Source organism: Canis lupus, chromosome 19 (assembly GCF_048164855.1).
Source record: "Canis lupus baileyi chromosome 19, mCanLup2.hap1, whole genome shotgun sequence".
Taxonomy (NCBI): Eukaryota; Metazoa; Chordata; class Mammalia; order Carnivora; family Canidae; genus Canis; species Canis lupus.
Window position 1 is genome coordinate 44,392,124 of NC_132856.1, and position 25,571 is coordinate 44,417,694.

The following is a 25,571-nucleotide window of genomic DNA, read 5'->3' on the forward strand; positions in this document are numbered from 1 at the left end:
GGCTATCAAATGATAATGAGAACAAATAAAATACAAAAGGTTACATTCATGTCACCATATGACAAAACATTAATTAGTCATAGATATAACCCAATATTGAATCACACTGACACAATTAATCTCACCTCTTACATAATAGCGCACACCAGCTCTGAAACAACTTCTCCTGGAGATGAGAATCCAATCAAAGTATTTTCCATTAATAGAACATGAGTGCATAGTAATAACTTAGATACATTAAGAAAAATATAACATTTATAAACATCATAGGTATTATTTCCAGATTACATTTGAAAATGTACTCTAGCAAGAATGACTCCGTCCTTAGGAAAAAAACGGACCAAGAATGTATCATCTTTTTGGGTTCCTCCCTCTGCCCTTCCCCCTACCTGTGCTCTCAAAAAACGAAAAATTTTTTAAAAATATGATTTCCTTTCCCTGCTATCCTCAAGCACTTTCTAAAAGTAAAATATTACCCACATTACCAAAAAACCCTCCTTTAAATGAAAACATAAATTTAAAATAGTTTTGCCTCCAAGTAAGAAATGGAAAGGGGGGGGGTACTAGGCTACTGCAATTAAAACACACACACACACACATAAATATATCATATGCATAATTACAAATATAAATTAACCAAAACAGTTGGAATGCATATGAAGATTTACAGATCAAACTGTGAATTCAGGATTATCCAGAAACAAATTTTGATTCTTTTTTCTTGAAACAGGAAAAGTGAAACTGAATATGAAAAAAAAAAAAAAAGGTATCTCCCTCAAAAGCTTTTCTTGATATAAAATTATCTCCCTAATGACTGTAACAATAAGTGCTTTGCACTGGCTCACTACAGCTCAGGAGCTCTATCCCAACGAACCCTCAGGACACAGGCTTCTCATCACCTCATGCCAGAATAAAGGGTTGCAGAAGCCTACAGAGATACAAACCTCTTACATTAAAACGATGTTATTAGAAAATATAATAATCGGAAAAGAATACACAATGTATCTAAATATTTACAAAGAGAGTCCTGTCTGGGGAGCTATTGCTTCCCAGATGGAGAATTTTTGATTGGGGAGAGGGAGATGGTTTGATGCTCTTCGTATGATGTTAGGAAAGAGATGCCACTTACTAAGCTATACACTCAGAATTGGTTAAAATGGCCAGTTTCGGGCAGCCCCGGTGGCGCAGCGGTTTAGTACCGCCTGCAGCCCAGGGCGTGATCCTGGAGAACCTGGATCGAGTCCCATGTCAGGCTCTCTGCATGGAACCTGCTTCTCCCTCGGCCTGTGTCTCTGCCTCTCTCTCTCTCTCTCTCTCTCTCTGCGTCTCTATGAATAAATAAATAAAATCTTAAAAAAATAAAAAATAAAATAAAATAAAATAAAATAAAATGGCCAGTTTCAGTTACATATGACTAATCATAACAAAAATCATTAAACCTGCTCTCACATTCACCTACACGCGCACCCCTAGCACCTCTGAAGCACCCAGAGCAGTCACTCCTCTGCATCTAGCCCCCCCTGCTGCCCTCCAAGTGCAGACCACTAGCCAATCAGTACACGACTCCCTTGCTTGTATTTCTAGTTTTGCCACTGAGCAATCTGTTTAGACTCAACAGTTTACCTTTTTTACATAAATGGAATTATCCTGTGTATGTCTTTGGGCTTGCTCTGTGTGTTCAACAATATGGGGCTGGGGCTCACTTGATGCTGTAGCTGTATTCTATCCACTGTGGCCGCACTAGTTCGTCCAGCCTACTGTCCAGGTTGGCTCCAGTTTTTGCTAGCATAAAAATGCTACAAACAAAGATCTCCGCACATAGACATCAGGAAGTGGCTCTAAGGAGTTAAGACTGCAAGGTCATGGAGTATATTCATCACCAGATTTTATTAGAAAATGCCAAATTCTCTTAAGAATTACTTTGACTTTTCATGTTTACCAATGCTTGATACCATAACAGAGAGGTTTTGGGCAGCCAGGGTGGCTAAGCGGTTTAGCGCCGCCTCCAGCCCAGGGTGTGATCCTGGAGACCTAGAACCGAGTCCCACGTCGGGCTCCCTGCATGGAGCCTGCTTCTCCCTCTGCCTGTGCCTCTGCCTCTCTCTCTCTCTCTCTCTCTCTCTCTCATTCTCTCTGTGTCTCTCATGAATAAATAAATAAAATCTAAAAAAAAAAAAAAAGAAAGACAGGTTTCTTTCATTGTCTCAATGGCCTTATTATCTTTCTTCCTTCCTCATTTGTTTGGGATTGCCCTATGCATATTTTTTATATGTAACATTTTTTAACGCAGCTTGATTCATCCATTATACAGCCTAATAGCCTAATAAATTACATATCTATGAATCTACCATCCAACTTCAGAACAGTACCAAAACCCTGAATCTACTTATGTTATTTTCCCATTCTGTCCAAGTGACTTCTTACCCAGAAGTAACACTATTCTCAGGAGACCACATTCCTGCCTTAATTTCACCATATGCAAACATGACTTAAAAACGTATGGCTTGCTTATGCATTAGGTTTTATAAAAACAGCACCACATTCTTGATAAATTTCAGTCCTTGTTTATTTCCACCAGTAAGTTCCTAAGATTCATGCTTGGACTGCACGAGCCAGTAGGCCACCTGTCCTCAGTGCTACCATCTGCAAAGACTATACCTCGAGAGCCCTAACTATACCTCGAGAGCCCTGATGGAACTTAAGTCCTTAGTTCCATCCAATGGTGGTGCTGTGAATACTCTTGCAAACCTGCCCTGGTATAAACATACTGGGCGTGCATAGGGGAAGTTCTGGTAAATTCACAAGAGAATGCCAAATCATTTTCAAAATGATGGTACTGAAGGACACCAGCAATATGAATTTCTAATGATTCATCCCTCTCTTTGACCTACTATCATCAGACTTAATGACTCATCCTGAACTCCCAATTCATTTTTCTTTAAAACCCAGTGCCAGAGCAGAATCCAAGGCAGTATTTATTCATTCATTCACCCATTACATTAAGTATAGCATAGAATATGAATGACTGCTTTCTGAATCATTTCCTCTGATGACAGGACAGATATACATACACTTCAGAGAATCCAGAAGGCATGGAAGGAACAAGAAGAAAATAAAAACCATACAGCATTCCTCACCATGATCTAACTTTTACCATGTAAATATATTTAGTTCTGGTCTTTATCAATGCGTTATGCCACTCATTGCCCATGCCACACCTTCTCAACCTCCAACACACCTCCTCCCTCATCCCACTCACCCAACTGACATTGTCTCCTGTTCCTCTGTGGAAATAAAAGCCATCCCCATATACCAGCCAGTATCCACATCCATGTGTCTGCTTCTCTTCCTGGCGGAGGAGGACCTGAGCACTAGACTCTACCTGTCACACACTCAAGGATGTCAGACTGTGCTTTCCCCTTCTGCGAATCCCTCTCATCAGTGATATCCCTCATTTCGGGAGGAAAAGCAGGGGAGCAGGTACCTAACCTCCTTCTCGAATGCTCACATTTAGCCAACCAGAAGCGTACCAGCTGATTACCCCCTGTGCCTTCAAACAGTCTTTTCATTTGCTTGTGGGACACCACTTTCACTTGGGTGCTTCCCCTCTTCCTCACTGCCTTTTGCTGGTTCATCTTCATTTCTCCTGTCCTTTCAGTTCACTCACACTGGTTCTCCCACTTTGTCCTCACTGAGTCCAACAGTCTGTGGCTCTAGCATTTCTTCATCATCTAGAACTCCATTTTAGGCCATCTTCTCTCTCCAGGCCTTTTCTTTTCTCTAGATGCATTCCTTCCTTTGAGGAGTTCATCAGCTTCGTGGCTTTAAATGCCATCTGTGCCTAGAAGACTCTCAAGTTTATACCGTAACATGACCTTCCCTTGTAAACTCCCACCGCATTACTCCATCTGCTTCAGTGACATCTCTACTTGGAAGTTAGAGAAATCTCAAGCTTAGCAAGTCCAGTGGAACTCTGGATATTCTGGCCCTACTCCCACCTCCAGACTTTTCTGCATGTCAATGGATGGCTTCCTTCTACCTACCCCAGCCAGAAACCTTAGATTCATACTAAATCCCCTTCTTTCGTAACCCAGGTACAATTTGTCAGAAAAGTCTACAAAGTCTACCCTCAAGACAAGTCTGGAACCAGACCATTTCTACCACCATCACTGTTACCATCCTGGCCCCAGGCACCACTGCTTCTCACACATGGATTAGTGCAACTGCCTCTAATTAGTCCTTATATTATCTCATGTTCTCCTCTGGCCTGTTCTCCACACTACTGTCAGTGATCCTGTCTTACCTACCATGCCAATCCTCTACCCGGATCCCCAGTTTCTCACTACAGTTACAGTACAAAGTCCACAAAGGCCCTGCATAACCTAGACCGGGTCCTTCCCTGCAGTGGCTCCCACTTCTCCCTGTCCACCCTGGCTGCCCCAGCATGCTCCTGCCTCAAGGCCTGTTCTTTTTCATTCTCTGTATACACACCAAACACTGAAACTATGTAACTATGTTAACCAGAGGCTTATTTAAAGCTTTAGATTTTTTTTTAAATTTATTTATTCATGAGAGACAGAGGGAGAGAGGCACAGAGACACAGGCAGAGGGAGAAGCAGGCTCCATGCAGGGAGCCTGACGTGGGACTCCATCCCGGGTCTCCAGGATCACGCCCTGGGCGGAAGGTGGCGCTAAACCGCTGAGCCACCAGGGCTGCCCTAAAACTTTAGATTTAAAGCTAAACGAATGGATAGGCTGTTTCTAAAATCTCCAAGACAAACTGTTCCGTAACTCATTTAATTACAGTCCATTCACAATTTCATTTTGGAAACAAACACATAAACATGCATAATTGGCCCAAACCTCTTAAAGCACCACCTAAATTCATTGCTTATTTTAGTCTTAGGGGAACTCAAAAATATTCCAGGAAGGGGAGGGAGACACAGGATAAACAAGAGCTTTTATCCCCAGTGTTTCTATGAAAGATGTTTCCCCTCCATATTTCTTTGCTTTTAGGTATAACAAGAATAATGTAATTTAAAGAAATCATATTAACATAATGAACAAATAAATCACACACTGTTTCCATAATAAGCTTCTTGGGGGTATGTGACATACAAAGATTGCCTCTGTTTCTGCAGGAACAGCACAGTGCTGATTACAGGTGCTCATCAGCTACCTGTCTCCTATCAGCCAGCTCACTCTGCTTCCCTGTTTCTAGAATAATGTCTATGATAAATTATTTAAATGAACTTACAATTAGACGATGACTATTTGCATTGGTACAGACTTTCCTGCATACTGGTAGACATCTTTGTGTACCATCTATTCTCATTTTGTTCTGTGGTTATTTCAAATGACAAATACGATTTTTAATTTCAATTCTCCTCTCCAGGTCACCCCAGTTTGTGAATCTAACTACTTTAAGGGAAAGGGAAAGTTTTCATTTCAATAGCCAGGTTCAAACTACTCTTGTTTATTGGTACAAAGTCTAATAAAAGACAAAACACAGTCTGCATATTCCTTCTTTAAACTATCAGCGCCAGAACTCTTGAACAGAGAGAATAATTTTATCTCAAGAGTTCATTTAAAAAAAAGGGGGGAGGTCACTTATTACCAGTATTCTAAGATTTTTTTTAAAGATTTTTAATTTACTGATTCATGAGAGAGGCAGAGACACAGGCAGAGAGAGAAGCAGGCTCCATGCAGGGAGACAGACCCATGTGGGACTCAATCCCAGGACTCCAGGATCACGCCCTGAACCCAAGGCAGATGCTCAACCACTGAGCCACCCCAGCATCCCTCAGTATTCTAAGATTTTCTGTTAATAGGTATGATTTATTATCAAAAGCAATTTCTATTAATTCAAAAAACACTCTCCTCATACAACTGAGGTTGTTCCTAAACCTGCCTCATACTAAAACTGAATTAAAGACTGCCAGATAACTAAAGAGTGATACTATGTAAGGATACAGCCATGTAATACTGGAAGAGCAAACCGATGGACCTGAAATGAAGAGAGACATTACATTTAGGAATACATATGGTCCTTAAAAAAAAACAAAAAAAAAAAGGAATATATATGGTCCTAAAATAAAAGGTGCAGCATAAAACAGTTTTATACTCTATAAAAATATTTGTGCGTTATGGAGGCAACATACAAATACAATGAGGTATCAAGCTTATGGTTAACTTTATTTTTTTAAAATGTCTCTAATGTACCCTTGTCTTTCCAATTAAAAAACAGTTTAAGCATGTGATACCATCATTTGGGCTTACATATTCAGGTCCTGGAACACTAATAAAACTGCATGAAGCTGCCAAACTTCTACCTCCCTCCCTGTCAGACTTTGCCTATAACAATTCCACTGATTCAGGGAAAAGAAACACCTGTGCTGTCTGCAGCTCAAACTCCTTTTTCAAAAGCAAAGCAAAGCAAATGACGAGAAATAAAGACCCGAGGCAAATCTATGTAACTAGATTCAATATGTAATGCTTCCCGGCTGGGTGTCCCTGTTCACCCCACATTTGTACAAACTAAGGACAGCGGGAGATGACATCCACACATGTCTCTCCTGGGTGACTCAAGACAAATTCAGAACTCTGCACTTGCCCGGGGACCTCCTGGGGCCCCTGATTTCCCCACTACTCACCCACCAAAATCCATCCTCTCTTACTCACAGAAAGCAATGTATTTTTACATAAGTATTTTTTTAAGGCTTCTATAGAAGATGAGAGTAAAACTGGGCTTCTTCAGAACAATGCGAGGGGGGAGACCTATCCAAGCTTTGTAAGTTATAAACTGAGTTAAATCAGACTAATTTACCAAAATCCCAGGTGATTAGGCAGCCATTTTACATATGTATCCAAGTAGAACCTGGATTGTAACAAATAAGCAGGTTTTATGTAGTGTCCATTACCTCTGGCTGAGCAGAAAATTCTCTTAGAAGATGACCATTCCATACAAACCGCTGATCTGCCTGAGAGAGAAGATTTAAAATCAATAAAGTATCTCCTGCCCACCCAAGTTTCTACAGAAAGAGAACTATTAACAATCAATGTCTCCACCTGGTGGCTACACGTAGGTCTTCCTCTCAAATCAGCCCTCCCTCTGGGTGAATCCCATCCCACTGGCTCAGGCCCGTGCTGTGGGCCCAGACAGAAAGCTGGGAGTCCTTTGGGGTCTGTCTCGTTCTCTTATCTGTAGTCAACTGCCAAGTCCTAAATCTCCTTCCAAATCCGCCCCCTCTCCTCCATCTCTGCTCCCACCGCCCTGGCTAGCACCTGACTCCTGCTTCTCACTACCGCAGGTTCCTGGGCTTCAAGTCCTGGCCTTGCTCTTCTCACCCATCCCTCCACATGCTGCCAGCAGGGGCTCTCTCACACCACCTGTCTCCTGTCCGCTGGGAATTCTTCACTGGCTCGCTGTTACCAGCAGAACAAAACCTCTGCATGGCCTACCCAGTGCTGGGATCTCTGACCACTGACTTTCAGACTATAAATACAGGGGAAGTTCCCTCAACAACACAGGAGGTGAACTGACTCTCTCAACTCTCTTTACCAAACACACCAACTGACACTCCCCGCTCCTCCACAGCTGACAGTCCCCGGGTGTGGCTCTGGCAGGGAATGGCTCTGGTGGCCACAGTCAGCCCCAGGGCACACTTCCAGGCTCAGGAGTGTGCTCCCAGTTGCTCTGTGCCAGCTGCACCTGTTATTCATCATTACACAAACTAAATGTCTTACACATCAATGAGATGGGACTTAAAAACAAACTACTTTTTTTTTTTTTTTATAAAAATTTTTTTTTAATTTTTATTTATTTTATGATAGTCACAGAGAGAGAGAGAGAGAGAGGCAGAGACACAGGCAGAGGGAGAAGCAGGCTCCATGCACCGGGAGCCTGACGTGGGATTCGATCCCGGGTCTCCAGGATCGCGCCCTGGGCCAAAGGCAGGCGCTAAACCACTGCGCCACCCAGGGATCCCTACTTTTTTTTTTTTTATAAAGCTGAATGATATGTGGAACTTAAAGTGATCAAAGGCAAGCTAAAACAATACTGCTGTTGGATCCAGAGGAGGGGTGGCAGCTCTAGAAGGTTAGAGAAACACAGTCAAAATCTACAGGATTCTGCAAACATCACTTTGTGGGTGTCCAAACCTGTACAGACTCTGTACAAACTGTACAGAACCTGTACAAACTGGAAAGTGTTATGGATATACTCTGCACAGGAATCAAGGAACCCAAAACAAAGAAAAGCTTAGAGTCCTATACCAAAATATCGACCAGTCAGTGTAAATTTTACGTTTTAAGTTAGACAAAATGTTTAAGGTACATATGGTTCATTTGTCACTGTCTTGATTTCCTACGTTAACTTTAATGCACTCCTGATTAGCTGACAAATTCTCTTCCCAACATGTGAGATGGCTCTGTTTCTCATTTCACTGCCACCATCTCTGCCTGGGACCCTCCCTTCTCCCACTGTGCCCTGACCAAGGCATTCAGTCTCTGCTGAGAAGTACCTTCCTGTGTAAAGTCATCCCCAGCTCCTCCAGACCCAGTGAGACCCCAACTTCCTTTGGGATCCCACCCCATTTTGGTACACAGTCCCATGACAGCAACTGTCCCTTATTTTGTGACTGCCCAGACTTCTGCTTCCCCAGTAGACTGCAGGATCCCACATGGGGCCATCCTTTTCATTCTGTGTCCCTGCTGGCTGATACAGTACCTGGTACACAGTAGGTATCCGAGAGACATCTGATTAACAAATGCAGAATGCAGCATAGCAACTGCTTTTAAAAGCAACAGTCTCTGTAGTTAAAAGCCAAACTGCTTGATTGCTTAGCCTACATCTAATTTACATCCAAGCCTACATATAATTTTACTAGATTACAGTATAAAATCTTAAAAGAACCAGTCAACTAAAACACTGATTTAGGCTGAACTGTACGAAATTATAATTTTTACTGGTCAAAATGGTCAATTATTGGCAATTTCATAGGATCTAGCCTAATAGGTAACAGACAGCAACCTTTTAAATTCTGTCTGCCCCCTAAATACACCTAACGGTTTGTTACTAAAAAAAATCCAGGCAGCAATTATCCAGGTTCCTGAACAGCAGGAATTTTAGGATGATATCATCTGAGATCTAGTTTCAAAGATACACTCATATTTAAGAAGGGGGGGGGGGGCAAAATAACAACAACAAAAAAAAACCCCACCTTAAACAAAACAGTATTTTCCAAGTTCTTAAATCAGTTCTTACTTTTCTAGTTGCAAAAACTATAAATAACACCACTGCATAAAGAATATCACCTGCTGGAACATTAATTTTACAAGTTTAATTATGCTGTTAACATTAATAACTGCTATGCTACAGAACACTGAGAGCCAGGAAACTACCAACATGTCTGTTTACACTGAATTTCTGAATACTTACACCACTGGCTCTCAATCCTGTCTGTGTAACACTCGCAGATTCTGGGATCCTGAATTTGCAACTGTGACGGATATCGAGAACATGTTGTGTTTTCGACCCCACATGTGAGCCTGATATAGCCATAACTGAGAAAAATCAATAATACTTTTATGGATGACATAGAAATATGCCCCTTAAAAAAACCAAAAACAAAATAAGTAAAAGTAACTGAAGGTGAAGCTTACCCTTTCCAAGAGACTCATTTCTTGGAATTCTGGACTAGTGTTGGACAGCCGCTGCAAAGTATGGGTCAAATCATATGTTGTTGAGAAGTAAAACCCATCCACATTCAGGACATGGTTGATCATTGCTAGGAAAGTTTTATTATCTTGTAACTGTAAACAGAGGGGAGGGACAAACATCAGTCTGCTTCACACTTGAAAAACGGGATCTGCCCAGCTCTGTAAGCCGGCTGGCCCTGTTAAAGACCACTGGAAGGGGACCCAGAGAGAATGCTCACCACATCCCCAGGGCCTAGGCCAGCTCCTGACCCGCAGAGGGAGTTCAATAAACAGCAAATGGTGTTGCTACCTTAACTGATGGGGTACAACTGTTGCCCTACAGCAGCCTTCAGCTTTTGCTCTAAGGGGCAGAAGTTATTTTAACAAAACATCACCGCCTTAGGTGATGACCGCCTAAGTTCCAGATCCTTTAGAGACTCTCTTGCACCCTTACAACAAACCCTGTGGGTTACTATGATTACTCTCACTTGATAAGTGAAACCATGAAGTCAGGAAGGCCCAAAAACACAGCAAGTAAATAACAAGGGAATAATACCATCCTTCTTCCTAAAGAAACTTTACGGGGCTGGATGAGAATTAAATTTTTTGTAAATGAAAAGACTAAGAAGAAAAATCCAGATAAATAAAGATAATACTCATCTTTATTTTCTGATAATTATTTTAGCTGGCTTTCCCAATGAATACCAAGATTGACATTGATTTTCATCCTTCCTTTAAAAAATAACTGATAATGTCTGGTAACGTTTAATGGATTATCAAATGATTAACATGTTAATCTACATGTTAGAAACCTACATACTATGAAATTTTTAATTTGGGCTCATACTTTTTTTTAAAAAAAACAAAAGGTACAAGCAAAACACATGCAGCGAGCAATGTTAAAATTAGTTGCATGGCCTGACAACCAAGTATAGCAATCAGGAAGAAACTGTTCAGGTAAATATTACTGGGTTATTAATAAATACAGCCATTTTTATTTCTTATTTACCATGTCTTATAGGAGTGAATATATTGATCTACATAGAATATTTTCTACACCCTAACCAATTGTCTTACACCTTTAAAAAAAAAAAAAAGATTTATTTATCTTAGAGGGAGAATGTGCAAGAGAGCATAAGTGGTGATGGGGGGAGGGCGAGAGGAGAGATGGGGGGGAGGGAGACAGAGAGAAAGAGAGAGAAAGAGAATCTCACACAGACTCCCTGCTGAGCATAGAACCAAACACAGGGCACAATCCCAGGACCCTGAGATCATGACGCAAGCGAAAACCAAGAGTCAGACACTCAGCTGAATGAGCCACCCCCAGGTGCCCCTAACTGTCATAAACCTTTCTAAGTCTGGACTGGCTTCCAACATCTTATCCTTTGCACTCTCAAGGTCATAGAATACCCCAGAGAGTTCCCTTCCTATGAAGTCTGTCACTGACTTCACTTCCTCAGGGGCATCTTCAACCTTCTCATCACAACCGAATCATCAAGAATGCAGAGAAGTTCACCTTCACCAAGACCTCTGGCTGTGCACCAGAACCTTGTGAAAGGCGAGTGCCGCATTCCCAGGGTCGGCTGCATCTTCTCTACCCCACCTATGTTCAATTCAAACTTCATTTCTAGAGTCGCTACTTTTTGTTTCTTTGCACTTCCACCTTGCTGGACCAAACTTTATTTTACATACCATGGTAACTTAAATTTAAACTGTTTTGTTGGGGGACTGCATTCCCTAACAGCTGAGCCAGGATAACTAAAATCCGTGCCTACAGGAATTGTGCTAAAAAGAGGGCTGTGTGTGTGGGCTTTTTAAAAAGATTTTATTCATTTATTCATGAGAGACACAGAAAGAGAGGCAGAGATACAGGCAGAGGGAGAAGTAGGCTCCCTATAGGGAGCCTGATGTGGGACTGGATCCCAGGACCCTGGGATCATGCCCTGAGCCAAAGGCAGATGCTCAATCACTGAGCCACCCAGGTGCCCCTAAAACAGGGCCTATTTGGACAGAAACACACATACTTCTATTTACATGTGGTAAACACAATGAATACTTTTTCTCTGGGTAAAGAGGGAACACAACAGGATCAGAGGAACATCAAAGGTATCTCATATTTTATTTCTGGTTGTTGGATATAGGTGCATTTTCTGTTTGTCCTTTTCTCTACATATGAAATTTCATAACTAAAGAATTTGAGTCAGGAGATCCCTGGGTGGCTCAGCAGTTTAGCGCCTGCCTTCAGCCCAGGGTGCGATCCTAGAATCCCAGGATCAGAGTCCCACATCAGGCTCCCTGCATGGAGCCTGCTTCTCCCTCTGCCTGTGTCTCTGCCCCTCTGTGTTTCTCGTGAATAAATAAATAAAATCTTAAAAAAAAAAAAGACCTTGAGTCAGTTTTAAAAAAAAACAAACGAAGGACAATAAAATATATAAAGGACTTTTAAAAACTACATTTTATGACTACATATAAAGGCATATAGAGCCACCCATATGCCTGGGTGGCTCAGTGGTTGAGCATCTGCCTTGGGTCCAGGGCGTGATCCTGGGGTTCCAGGATTGAGTCCCACATCGGGCTCCCTGCGTGGAGCCTGCTTCTCCCTCTGCCTATGTCTCTGCCTCTCTCTCTCCTTGTGTCTCTCGTGAATAAATAAATAAAATCTTTATAAATAAATAAATAAATAAATAAATAAATAAATAAATAAATAAATAAATAAAGGCATGCAGAGGAACCTTGCTCTCTGGGCTGTTGAAATCATTAGGCTTAAAAGAAATCCATCAAACATTCTTTGTTCCATCCCTCCCATGCCTTGCCCCACCATGGTATTATGTCAGGTTTTGCAATTAGTGTTTCCAGTTCTTACCTGAATATCAGTTAAGTGCAACATTGTCTTCTTATAAGAAAGGATATCAAAATCTGTTGCTTTCCAGATTACGTGATTGAAAAATTCACCTATTTTTGTCTTTTTGGTAATAACAATTAGATAATTACCTGCAAAAAGCAAAGCCAAACACACATAAATAGAGGCAACTCTAAAGCCAAAAGTGGCACTCTGTATTGTTTAAGCTCCAAAGGTCAGCAGAGTGAGACTGCACTGTGCAATACAGATAAAAGGCCCAGGAGTTTTTTTAAAGGAAATCTTATGACTTATGACTAGAAAGAACAGCGCATTACTTAGAGAAGTTCCTACTGAAAAGTCAAATCTTTTCTCAAAAAAATAAAAGCAAAAGCAGTGATCTTAGCAGAGGGAAAGCCAGAATACGCTCCTTTTTTTCTCCTGCCATCCCCAAGGCATATAGGCCTCTGCTAATACACTTCCCAGGGTGTAGCTTAAAGCATCATGGGTCATGATGCAGAAGAGGTAATGCCCTGGGTCACTGCAGAAGAGGTAATGTCCTGTCTACATTACTCCTATGTCCTACACGTCATTATAAACAGTACAGAGATGTGCTGGGGCAATATAACTAACTGGTCACTGCAACATCACCAAGATGAACAGTCCAGAATTAAGAAAGTATCACAGCACCATGAATAATACCCCAACCCTGATCCTGGCCACCTCCTCCTCCCAAAATAAAATAGGGTAAGCCTTTACCACTAAATTAATTCTTAAGCTCCATTCAAAGCTCTTCCCACAAGTACCCTTCCTGGAAGTCTCCTACATACATCTCTCTCTAGAACTCGTCACACCTTACTACAGTAATTTACTACTCAAAAGAATCTCTCGCTAGACTGTAAACTGCAGGGAAAAAAAGGGTCTGGCATCTTCTATAACTCAGCATCTAGCACACTGCCTGATAATATAAGAATCTTTTTCTTAAGTTAAATGAAATGAAATTTAGATAAACAAAATCACTTTCCCAGTAACTCAGAACTAGGTAACATTCTCTAACATGCACTATGTCATATTCGACCTCAAAATGGGGTTGATGGTATAGAATATTCTGGTCCATCAGTGCCTTACAATATTTACTTAAATACTCTTAGAATTTACGAAGAAATGTCCAGTTTGACTAGGGATTTCAAGTCCAGTTGAAATAAAAATAAAACCAAAACTCTTTTTTAAAGAACCACAGGCTGATAAATTTAACTGCTTGTCGTAATATGTCACTTTTAGAAATTAGGGACAAATATCTAATCTACAGATTTATTGCTTCAAGCATGATAGGAAATATGCCTTCATCTTATACTGTGCCCATTTAATTAACTTCTTGGCCCATCTTAGCTTATTTTTTCTTACCTGCCACCAGATGGATTGTGCCCAGTATACCGAATATTGGTCTCGTAACAGCTGAAGGAGGAATATCTTTCTTGACTTTAAAAGAAAAAAAAAAGGAAAAATCACAGAGAAAAAGCTCACTGATAGAAAAAATTTAGTTTGATTCCCATAGTTACTTCAAAATCAACATGCATGATTTGTTCTAAGAAAGCAATAGTCCTTCATTACTATTAGACCTCCATTTCGGCAAAATATAAAATCAAGAAGTTCATGTGAATATAAAGGCCTCTGCCTATCTAGAAGAAAGTGCCCAAAGTGGCATGCTTTAGCATCCTCATCAAGCAAACTGTGGGATACCTCTATGGTTATTTTTCAACCAAGATTATTCAACCTCTTGCCAGAAGCTAAGTCTGTGTCCACTTAAGAGGATTAGAAAAGGAAACCTGGGTGGCTCAGTGATTGAGTGCCTGCCTTTGGCTCAGGGCGTGATCCTGGAGTCCCAGATCAAGTCCCACATCAGGCTCCCTACATGGAGCCTCCTTCTCTCTCTGCCTGTCTCTCTCTCTCTCTCTCTCTCTCTCTCTCTCTGTGTGTCTCTCATGAATAAATAAATAAAAATTAAAAAATAAAATAAAAAATAAAAAAATAAAACTGCCCTAACATTGATTAAAACCAATCGGCAATCTTGAGAGCACAGCCACCAACGGACATAGGAAATGCCAAATTATCCAACTAAAACAGACCTCTAATTCCACTATTTGATCAAAGGAAAACTATGTATGGTACTTACCAGAATAACTTAGATAACTAAGAAAACAGAAAATTACAGCCAGCCATTTCTTAAACCTTACTATCTCATGCAAAATATTTTTATGTTTCACTTTACCATTCAAAGGATATTTACGCTTACTGAAAGCTTACTGAGTGGTTACTCAAATACTGTACTTACAAGAAAACAGAGAACTCTGTCTAGAGGTGAATATTTCAATAAATGAAATATGAAATTCTAAATGTGATATTACCAAAATTATTTCACATTTAATCAGAAATCCATGTTCCATACAACTGGAAAAAAAACCTTGTTTTTCATACCCCAGAGAAGCAAAACCAAAATATACTGGAGAGACAGACAAGATATAGATAGATAAAGCTTAGGAACATTGTTTGCCAAAAACACAAGTTTTAGTGATACATATATACATATAATTTTTTGTTTAATAAATTATCCTCAGTCATGAATATTTTCGAAAACAAAAGCAGCTGTTAAAATTCCACACACTTAATGCTCAAACAACTTTCTCACCCTCAAAAACCTTAAATCTTATAGCTAGAAAGGAATTGAGACCTCAACAAAACCAATCCCATTAAAGTAGAAAGAAGGGAGAAATGAAGAAATAATTATGTTTTTAAATCCTTACCATAAATAAATAAATAAATAAATAAATAAATCCTTACAGACAGTAAAAACATCAAGATCATTCCTCCTTTTCAGAAAAAGGAGGCAGCATAAAACGAATGCATAAAAATCAAATGAGGTGGCAGGAATTAAAATCTTACCAGATGGTACTCTAAAAGCCACACACGGATATGCCCCTGATCAGTTTAATTACTGCAAGTGCGGTACTGGTCTCTCCCTGCCACTTCTGCCCGGGGCTGAAAAATACCTGACAAGGTGACTTCTGTGGACACACGATCAATGACAAGTACGTCATCCGCTCCATCATCACAGGCTTCCACGTAAAATTTTTCAGGTGTGACATGCCTAAAAAGAAATTAAAAACCATAAATAACCACACCAGATGAAATGAAGGCTTCTAAAAAAATCTTTTTATTTTAATGGTTTCAGTGGTGCCATCAAACGGATTTCCCAGGAGCTGTTTTAAGGTCCTGACACATTCACTGGAACTGTCTTCACCTGTATATTATGCTCACAAGGTTTGCTGTAAGACCAATTTGGCTTACACAAGAAGATCATAATAAATTCTATCTTATTACACTCAACATGGTGCAAAATGTAGCATAGTAATCAGGGACATAGTCTAAAGAACCAGACTAGCTGTGCCACATGAACTTCGGCAAGTTACTCATCCTCTCTGTTCTTTAGTTCCCTTACTCATCAATAGGGATAATATTAGACATCAAATAACACTATCATGAGGATAAAATGAGCTAATCTTTAATAGGCACTTAGAATAACATCTGATACATTGTAAGCAAGATATATTAACTAAAAATAAGAAATAAATTTTATATAAAATGTTTCTAGGAAATTGTTTAAAATACCTAATACTGCAACATTTTTGTTTTTGTTGTTAGAATGTCATTTAAAAAAGGAGAATGAGGTGGGAAAAGACTTTTCATTCTGCAAGATAAGAAATAAATGGGGTAAAATCGGGGTTGTGACAGACTACACAGAGCGAATGCAACTTTGTAAGCAGAGTCCAACAAAAATCACATTTTTTGGTTCCTCAAAACACCTGGATAACTTAGGCCAAGCGGGGTGCTAGAGGTTAGAGGCTGCCTCAGGAAACAGTAACCCCTCGCAGAAACAATACCCTGAGAGCAATGAAGCCAGGGCTGTTGCCTCTGAGCCAGAGGCAAGAGAAGGAAGTAGCTGACCAGGCTAGGAAAGGGACTAGGGTTTTTGCGGGGGTTTTGTTTTGTTTTGTTTGTATTTTCCAGGAACTAATCTTTGTTATCTTAAGCTTTATTTGAAAGAATTTGTCTGTGCAGCAGCCAACCTGAGGGCTTGTTCCTTTCCTTTTAAATTCTACTTCCTCTATTCCATTATTCCATGGCCCTGCCTATGAAAAATCCACACAACCATCACCAACCTCATTTCTTATATACAGATCGTGTTTAAACTACCTGGGATTATAGAAACAAGTCCTCAGCAGGAACAAACTGTACTGACCACTTCTGACTACAAGTTCTCAACTTTTAACTATCCAAATGCAACTTACATCCTGGTATGGTTCATCTATAACCAACTTTTTAATGTTAAGCTAGTTTCCTCCAGGGGCAGGGAGGGGGTGCTAAGAGAATGAAAATCAATTTTAATACAAATCAAGCAAAATATAACAAAGATGAATCTACTTTAAATATGGTAGTCTTCAACTAAAATACAACAGCCCATTCCTTTTTATAATGCTGAATAGCATTCCAATGGATGGTTATATCACAATTTGTTTATCCATTTGCTTGTTGACTGACAGTTGAGCTGCTTCCAGTTTGGAATATTTCAAATAAAAGTTCTAGGGATGCCTGGGTGGCTCAGTGGTCAAGTGTCTGCCTTCAGCTCAGAGCATGATCCTACAGTCCTGGGATCAAGTCCCACATCAGGCTCCCTGCATGGAACCTGCTTCTCCCTCTGCCTATGTCTCTGCCTCTCTCTCTGTGTATCTCTCATGTATAAATAAATAAAATCTTTAAAAAAAAAAAAAAAGTGAATAAAGGTTCTATGAACATTCTTGGACAAGTCTAAGTCAGACATGCCCCTTCATTTCTCCTGGGTAACTACCTAGAGGCAGAATGGCTGGATCTTATGGGAGTTTTATGTTTAACTTGTATAGTGGGAAGAGGGAGGGGTTGCTAGGACAAGGGAGCTTTCCAGAGTGATGGAGGTGTTCACGATTTTGATTCTGGTGATGGTTTCGTGGGTGTAAAAATATATCAAAATCTATCGTACTACTGTCTTGAAATATGTGGAGGAGGGATGTCTGGGTGGCTCAGTGGTTTAGCACCTGCCTTTGGCCCACAGCGTGATCCTGGAGTCCTGGGATAGAGTCCCACATCGAGCTCCCTGCATGGAGCCTGCTTCTCCCTCTGCCTGTGTCTCTGCCTCTCTCCCTGTGTCTCTCATGAATAAATAAAATCTTTTTTTAAAAAAAGAAAAAAAAAAGGGAGAGGTCCTGAAATCAACTAAAAGGAATATAACTTCCAGATAATCTACTTACAGTATTCTCTAGTCTTAAATCATGAAAACAAAAGAAAATCAACATGCCAGTCCTTGTCTGCAGATGTTGTGTGCAAGCATATGTTGCTCTCTAAGAGCAAATAAAAAATTTACTTTAAAGTTATTAACCATGTGTTAATCATTACAGAAGCATTAGTGACTGGGAGGTAAGGGATTGATTAAAAAATATAATAGGAAAAAAACTTCAATAACAGACCTCAAAAACAAGACTTCTTTATAAAAGCTTTCAAAAAAAGTGCTGTCTCCAAAGGAGAAGCTATTCTGACCAGCCGCCCATCTTTTCCAGGCAGTGTACAGCGGCTGCACCACCGCACAGATGCCCCAAGGCATTCTCTAAGGCTTAACCAGGCTCAGGACCTGAAAGAGTGCCGGCGGCTGGTGCTATATTGGAACATCCTGTCCCGCCAACCGCCAGCCAACCGCCAGCCAACCGCCAGCCAACCGCCAGCCCAGCCCAGCCGAAGTGTGAAGAAACTCCAGGAGTTCTTTTCACAAGGTTCAAACGAATAACAAAGAACCTCTCCTCTGTTCTTTTACTTCTAAAATAATGATCACAGCATTGCTAAGGAGTAGTCCAGTTACCAATGCTGCTTCAGTGTTAAGTCAACTCCCAATGACTTGTCCTAGTCCAAATAGTGCCAAAGCCACCCAGAATCCCGGTCAATCAACAAACACCTGGAAGCCTTGTTTACATGGGAAATCAAAACTGATGTAGGAAAGAGGTTAGGGTTCAAGGCCAATGGCCAAGAAAGAATTCTTAGGACGTCTTTGGTGCAAAAAGGTGGTTTTATTAAGGCATGGGACAGGACCTGCAGGCAGAAAGAGATGAACTGAGGTCATGAGGAGTGGCCCGTCATATACCTTTTTATTTTTTTAAATTTATTCATGAGAGACAAGGAGAGGGAGAGAGGCAGAGACACAGGCAGAGGGAGAAGCAGGCTCCATGCAGGAAGCCCGATGTGGGACTCGATGCCGGGACTCCAGGATCATGCCCTGAGCTGAAGGCAACCACTGAGCCCTGAGCTCAACCACTGAGCCACCCAGGTGTCCCTGTCATATACTTTCAAGGTTTGGTTAGGGAGAGCCTAAGGCTCCCAGGTATTTTGGCAACAGATTTCCAGGATCCTAAGGGAGCTAGCTATTGTTGGGAAAGGTCATCTATTATTGTCCTGAGTCCGTTCAGATGTATATTGGTGGGTCATATGCTCAGAGGATGATTGCCAATACATATTTGGGGGGGGGGGGGGGTGTACAGAGATACAGGAAGTTTCCAAAGGAATTTTTATATATTAAAGTATTTAAAGTAGACTTACAGGATCCTGGGGGTCAGGCTAAGATTGCCTTTTGCCCTTAGCGAAATATTAAAACTGGGGCAGGTGAGTTCCTAGAGGAATGTCACTCTGCTTATTTCAAGGACTTATCAGTGGGCTACAGGTAGTAAGCGAATTTTTCTTTTGCCTTTGTGTCCTACATCAAAAACCAATACTCACATAACTGATAAGCCGCTAATCAAAATACTACTTCAATAAATTATAATAGCACTGCATTAGGAGTAGAGGCACTGAAAAGGCCTCAAGATCTGCTGTCCAAAATACAGAGATTCGACTCCTGACTTTGCTAACCACTAGCTATATATGTAATGCTGGACAAGTTATGGGTGTCCACTCCATGCCAGCCCTCGTTCAAGTAATGAGTACCAAGTCCCTGAATCACAGAGTTTACGTTCTAATGGGGAGACATACAATGGGCAAGAGAAGTCATTCAGTGATATCAGAGGTAACCGCTATTAAAAAATAATAAATATAGGGAGACTAGGCAAAGAACGCGGTGAGAGAAGCACAATGATCAGTCCTCTTGAGGATTAAATGAAACATGAAAAAGCTCCTGGCACAATTGTGAACGAGGACAAAACATCTCTGTCAACAAGGCATCTCTGTCAGGGCCACATTCATGCAAGGGCTTGGAATCTGAGCAAAGCAAAGGGGCTCTCAGCAACCGCAAAGCTGGATGCAAACAGGAAAAGCAAACAGGTGTATTAAGCGACCCACCTCGAAACAGCCATAGGGCCTTACTAACCAGGCACAGTGATGTTCCCATGCCCCCTCACTCCACCCTCACCCCTGCCTCATGGCAAAGAGCCCATCCTCTGCTTCTGGGCCACCTCTCCCTTGCAGTGTACTCAATAAACTTCTATCTCTTTTGTTTGGCTTCGGGTGAATTCTTTCACTGCCCCCACTGCTGGCCCCCACTCTATGGGGATGCCCCACAATCACAGCCCTTCATGAAGCCTGGGGGTGAGACTGCTTACCCTAACTACCTCACAGACAGCAGGAATTAAATGAGCATTTATGAAATACTTTTGCAAAGAATAAAAGAGTTACCTCATGGGTGTGATAACTTTTTATTATTAACAAAAACATCCTTTGACAGAGAAGGGAGAAAAGCTGCAAAATTTCAGGACAGGACCAGAAAAGTTACTTAATACACACTTGAAAGAAATAATACAATGGAAGGTTCTGATATCTTTGCCACATGGGCCACCTCTGAACAATTTGGTTTTAACAGGAAGATACAGAAATCAAACTCTATCTTCTAAATATGTATCCTCAAATATCAAGACCATATAAAACAGCTCTGATTTATCAAAAAATATTCCAGAATAATACAGAATGTGAATAAAAATTACATGACTATCTTCCTTGATTTATTTGTAAATATGACTCTATAACAGGAAAAAAGCTTTTAATACATAAGACATTGGCTTTAAGAAGCCAGCATGAAATGCTGATTATACCTTGTTACTTCTTCCAGCAACCACTTTTATTTTGCATACTTAAAAGTTTGAACAATTAGGGGTGCCTGGGTGGTTCCATCAGTTAAGTGCCTGCCTTTGGCTCAGGCCATGATCTCAGGCTGCATCAGGCTCCCTGCTCAGCAAGGAGTCTGCTTCTCTCTCTCTCTGCTCATCCTCTTTCTCTCTCTCTCTCTCAAATAAATTAATTTTAAAAAATTTTAAAGAGATTTTTTTTAAAAAGTTTGAACAATTAAACTGCAGACAGGATGTGCTAGAAATTTTTATTGCAGAAGCAACTGTACCATTCTGAAGATGTCTCCCCACCCCAAGATTCCAATCTCCTGATTACTCAATCTAGGTACTGCTCTGCAGATGGGATTAAGGTTACTAATCAACTGGCCTTACAACAAGATTATCTTGGGTAGTCAGGGTAGACCCAATGGAATCATATGAATCAGAGGAACCCAGAAAAGCAGAAGAGGAAAGAGCCAGAGAAGTGCAGCAGAAAGGGAATGAGAAATTTCAGGCATGAGATGGATTTGATAAACTGTTGATAGCTCCTGAGATGTTGGGGCCACATGCAAGGAGAGGAGAGAGGCTTCTAGAAACTAAGAGTGGCCCCACATTGACAGCCAGCAAGGAAATAGGGACCTCAGTCCCAAAGCCACAGGAACTGTATTTGGCCAACACCTTGAATGAGCTTGTAAGAGGATTCTTCTCCCAGCCTCCGGTGTGGAATGCAGCCCTGCTGATACCCTGATTTCAGCCCACTGAGACCCTTGTTGGAGTTCTGACCACAGAAGCTCTGAGATAATACAGTTGTCTTGTTCTAAGTCCCTCCATTTATGGTCATTGGGTACAGCGGCAACAAAAAACGAACACAGTGATCAAATCCCCTAGAATGAACCACTTTCACATTAACCCCTGGCCAAAACCCAATCCATAGATACAGCATCTTCCTGACACTAAACAATGAGATGCTTCCCTCAATGGAATTTTTTGATACCTGGTGTTTGGGTCTCTAAGTGACAAAACTTTTTTAAACCACTTTTAATGGAAAGTCTGTAATTCAAATTTTATTAAACCAAAGCCTCTCATTAATCTCAGTATAAATAACCATGTTTTCTTGACTGACTAGGGTCTATTCTGAACACACCAATGTCTGTACCATCCCACATAGAGATGACAGTGTCTTCAAATTCTAGTAATAGAGTATGCTGGAAAAGTCGCAGCTTTTAAACTCTTACAAAGCTGGTTTGAAGCCTAGTCCCTCAAGTCACTGAACAAAACACAGAGCCTCCCAGCTCAGCTCTGTCCACGAAAGATAGCTGAGGGTAAATGAGAGAACACAGGAGATAGGTCCAGCACTGAGAGGACAGTCCACAAAATGGTGGCATCATTACTTTACTGAATGACCTCAGATGGCTGTGGGCTCTGGTTTTTAAGCCTTGTGTTGTTTTGAGTCTCTTGACAAAGCCATCACCTGGGTTCCTTTTGTATGAAACAAGGCCTGAGGACAGCTACACCATTGTGACCACAAGTGTGAAGTCCCTGCGTTTGTTCTTCATCTTGCTCAGGAGCCTATGGTGCTCTCCATTAACAGCTATATTTGGGGGGCAGGATTAGCACATGAATGGGAAGTTACTTCTTTAATAACCAATGTTATTTTAATGCAAAAAGACGACTAATCAACATACAATTGCAGAAATCAAATTCCTTCACTTTTTAATATAATGCACAAAACACAAAGCTTGCAGCTCAATAAACAGCCAGCAGAAAAAGGCATATTGCTTTCCTCAGTGCACCCTCTTCTTACACTTTGACTACCTTTAACTTTTAAGTTTTGAAAAAAATTTTAAAGATTTTCTTTATTTATTCATGAGAGACACAGACAAAGGCAGAGATATAGGCAGAAGGAGAAGCAGGCTCCCTGCAGGGAATCTGATGCAGAACTCAATCCCAGGATCATGCCCTGAGCCAAAGGTAGATATGCTCAACCACTGAGCCACACAGGTGCCCCCTATTTGACATTTAAACTTAAAACTCATCTGGAAAGGTGTAAGAATACTGACAAAATACATACACGTTGGATTAAGACTTTCAATTATATTGCCTCTCTCTGTGTCTCTCATGAATAAATAAAATCTTAAAAAAAAAACCTTCAATTATATACCAAAAAAAGTAGAGAGCTACAAAAAACTAAGCCTTTGCTAATTGTCACAATCCTAATAACCACAAAGTTAGTGACTTCACTAAGTCCTTAGAGTCCTGAAAATTATAAAGTTAGAAACTGAAATTTCTTTTGTAAGAAGAAAAATGCCATCTACAACAGGTTTGTAATGAGACAGTCAACAAACTAAAATTTTAATTGAAGAAGAATGAAATGGATTTCCAAGAGTGAACACTCTGCATTTAAAAAAAAAGCCCTGATATTCTTTCAGAACATGGAATCTAGGGGGTGCCAACAGGTGGGTGCAGGCTGTGGGGCTGATTCAAATGTGTTCAAATGCATGCCTGCAAGAGGGAGAGTGCTTGGAAATGGGCTAACTCACTAAGTCACCAACTTTGTTGGTAAGAGCCAATAAAGCCAGCAGATTCCAGCAGCAGAATGATGAAAAGCCTCAAGAACCAGAAGGAAACAGTAATAAGGACTGGGGTAAGGGGAAGTGGCTGACAGTCTGTGCAAGAAACGCTCAGATCCACCCACGCCTGGGATCTAATGCTTAACACAGTTCAACATAAGATGCTCTCTGGCCTCCGGACATCAGGCACAGCTGAAGACCAGGGTGAGAGAGCTAAGTGAAGTCTGGAGACAAAGAAGGTTTAACTTACAGACTGGGAAACTCATCCTACCCTCTTCCTGTACCAGATTCCCAGAATGCTGGCAACCTAGCTCCCATCACCCCTCTCCCTGAGCCTCCACAGGAGCCTTGAATACTGTCTCTGAAGAAACTTTTCCTGAAAGCAAAGACCAGCAACTTATGACCTTTAGCCCCTCTCCCCCATGAGAGAGTGGAGTTCCTGCTCAAGCACTCTCCAGCAAAAGCCACCAGTTGATAAGCCCTGACCCACAAGCAGACCCTCCAATCAATTTGTAGTGCCTCCTTCTTTTTTTAAAAAATTTTTAAAGATTTACTTATTTTTATTTATGATAGACACAGAGAGAGAGAGAGAGAGAAAGAGGCAGAGACACAGGAGGAGAAACAGGCTCCATGCCGGGAGCCCGACGTGGGACTCGATCCGATCCCGGAACTCCAGGATCGCGCCCTGGGCCAAAGGCAGGCGCCAAACCGCTGAGCCACCCAGGGATCCCCAGTAGTGCCTCCGTCTTAAACATGATATGACAACCAAGGATCACCAGATACGAGGAAAGTTTCTGTCATATAAGAAAGAGTCCAAAACAAACAGAAAAATAACTCTGGATAAACGAACTATGCTGAGAACAGTCTACAACTTCAAAACACTATTTTATAATTGATGGCCTCAGAGAGAGGGCACTGCAGTCATGAAATAAGAACAAGAAAAACACACTGTGAAAGCAAGAACACATTCTTGGAGTGAGGGCAGAAATAATAATTTGACTAGTCCACCGAAAGAATGGAAGATAAAACTGAAGAACTCTCCATGAGAACAGAATAAAAAATAAGAGCTATAAAACGGGAAAGCACAGGAAGGAAGGGCGGAAGAGGGGCAAAGGAAGTGGGAGAAGGAGGGGGCCAGGGAGGGAGGGGGAAAGAGAGAGGAGCCTGATCCAGGATATTCAACACAAATTCAGCAGGAATTCTAAAAGAGCACACAGGAAAAAAAAAAAAAAAAAAAACTTCAAAGAAATAGTAAAAATGAAAAAACAGATAACATACATACACAGAGGCACATTAAGCATTAAACTTCAGAAAGCCACAGACAATCCTAAAGTTCCCAGGAAAAAAAAAGGAGGGAGAGGGAGGGAAAAAGGAGGAAGGAGAAAAAGGAGGGAGGGGGAGAAAGGAAGAGAAAGAGGAGGGAGGGAGGAAGAGAGGGAGGGAGAAATGGAGGGAGGGAAGGAGGGAGAGAGAGAGAGAGAGAGAAGCACTGAAATATTCAATAGCCACACTACTGGATTATCCAGCAACAACACACTGCACTATTCAACAGCAGGTCTTTAAATTCTACAAGATAATAATTTCTAATTGAAAACTCTATACTTAACCACGCTATCAAACAAGTGTGAGGATAGAATGAAAACATCTTCAGATGGGCAACATCTCAAAAGATAACCTTTCTTAGAAAGAAGGAAAGGCTTGTTTCACCAAAATGGAATAAATCAAGAGTTAGATCAAGAGAATCCAAAACAGGACAGAAGTAAAAAAAATTCTGATGAAGATATTGTCAGGGACAATAGCTACATGACAGGCCTAAAGAAAAGCAAGTACAGATTAAAGCAAGGGGTACAGGGTTCCCATAAGTAAATGTCAGAGAAGAAAATGAATTGATGGTTATCCAATGTGTTCGAGAGGAATTTTATTGCTGTCACACAGACTGAAGATGCATTAGCAAAAGGCCCATTAAAAAAAAAAAAAAAAGTCATGCAAATAAAAAGAAAAAAGGCACATTCCATTCCAGGAAAAGCAAAACATTTTTATAAGAAAATATACTACTGACTCATTTGAACTACATCTACATGAGCATAGCAATGTGAATACTGAATATCTTACTATAAATACACTGAAAGGAGAAGGGAGGAAAAGAGGGAGAGGTATAAAAGCTAAATTCTCATCCTCAGAAGTAAAAGTCACCAGTTAACTAAACCTGAAAAAAATTCAGGAAACAGCAATACAAGCATGTTGTTCAGTAATGTGGAGTAAAGGGGTGTCTGGTTGGCTCAGTCACTGGAACATATGACT

The 25,571-nt window shown here is 40.9% G+C and overlaps 1 protein-coding gene across 1 annotated transcript in view; it reads right to left on the minus strand.

Annotated features, from left to right (window-relative positions):
* SACM1L (SAC1 like phosphatidylinositide phosphatase) overlaps positions 1-25,571 on the minus strand; it is a 59,388-nt gene that overhangs the window by 24,993 nt on the left and 8,824 nt on the right. The window contains exons 2-8 of the mRNA XM_072786524.1: positions 15,583-15,680; positions 13,940-14,014; positions 12,563-12,690; positions 9,664-9,813; positions 6,921-6,980; positions 5,974-6,007; positions 126-227 (exon numbers count right to left, since the gene is read on the minus strand). Coding sequence (XP_072642625.1) covers positions 126-227; positions 5,974-6,007; positions 6,921-6,980; positions 9,664-9,813; positions 12,563-12,690; positions 13,940-14,014; positions 15,583-15,680 — 647 coding nt within the window. The remainder of the gene's footprint in view (positions 1-125; positions 228-5,973; positions 6,008-6,920; positions 6,981-9,663; positions 9,814-12,562; positions 12,691-13,939; positions 14,015-15,582; positions 15,681-25,571) is intronic.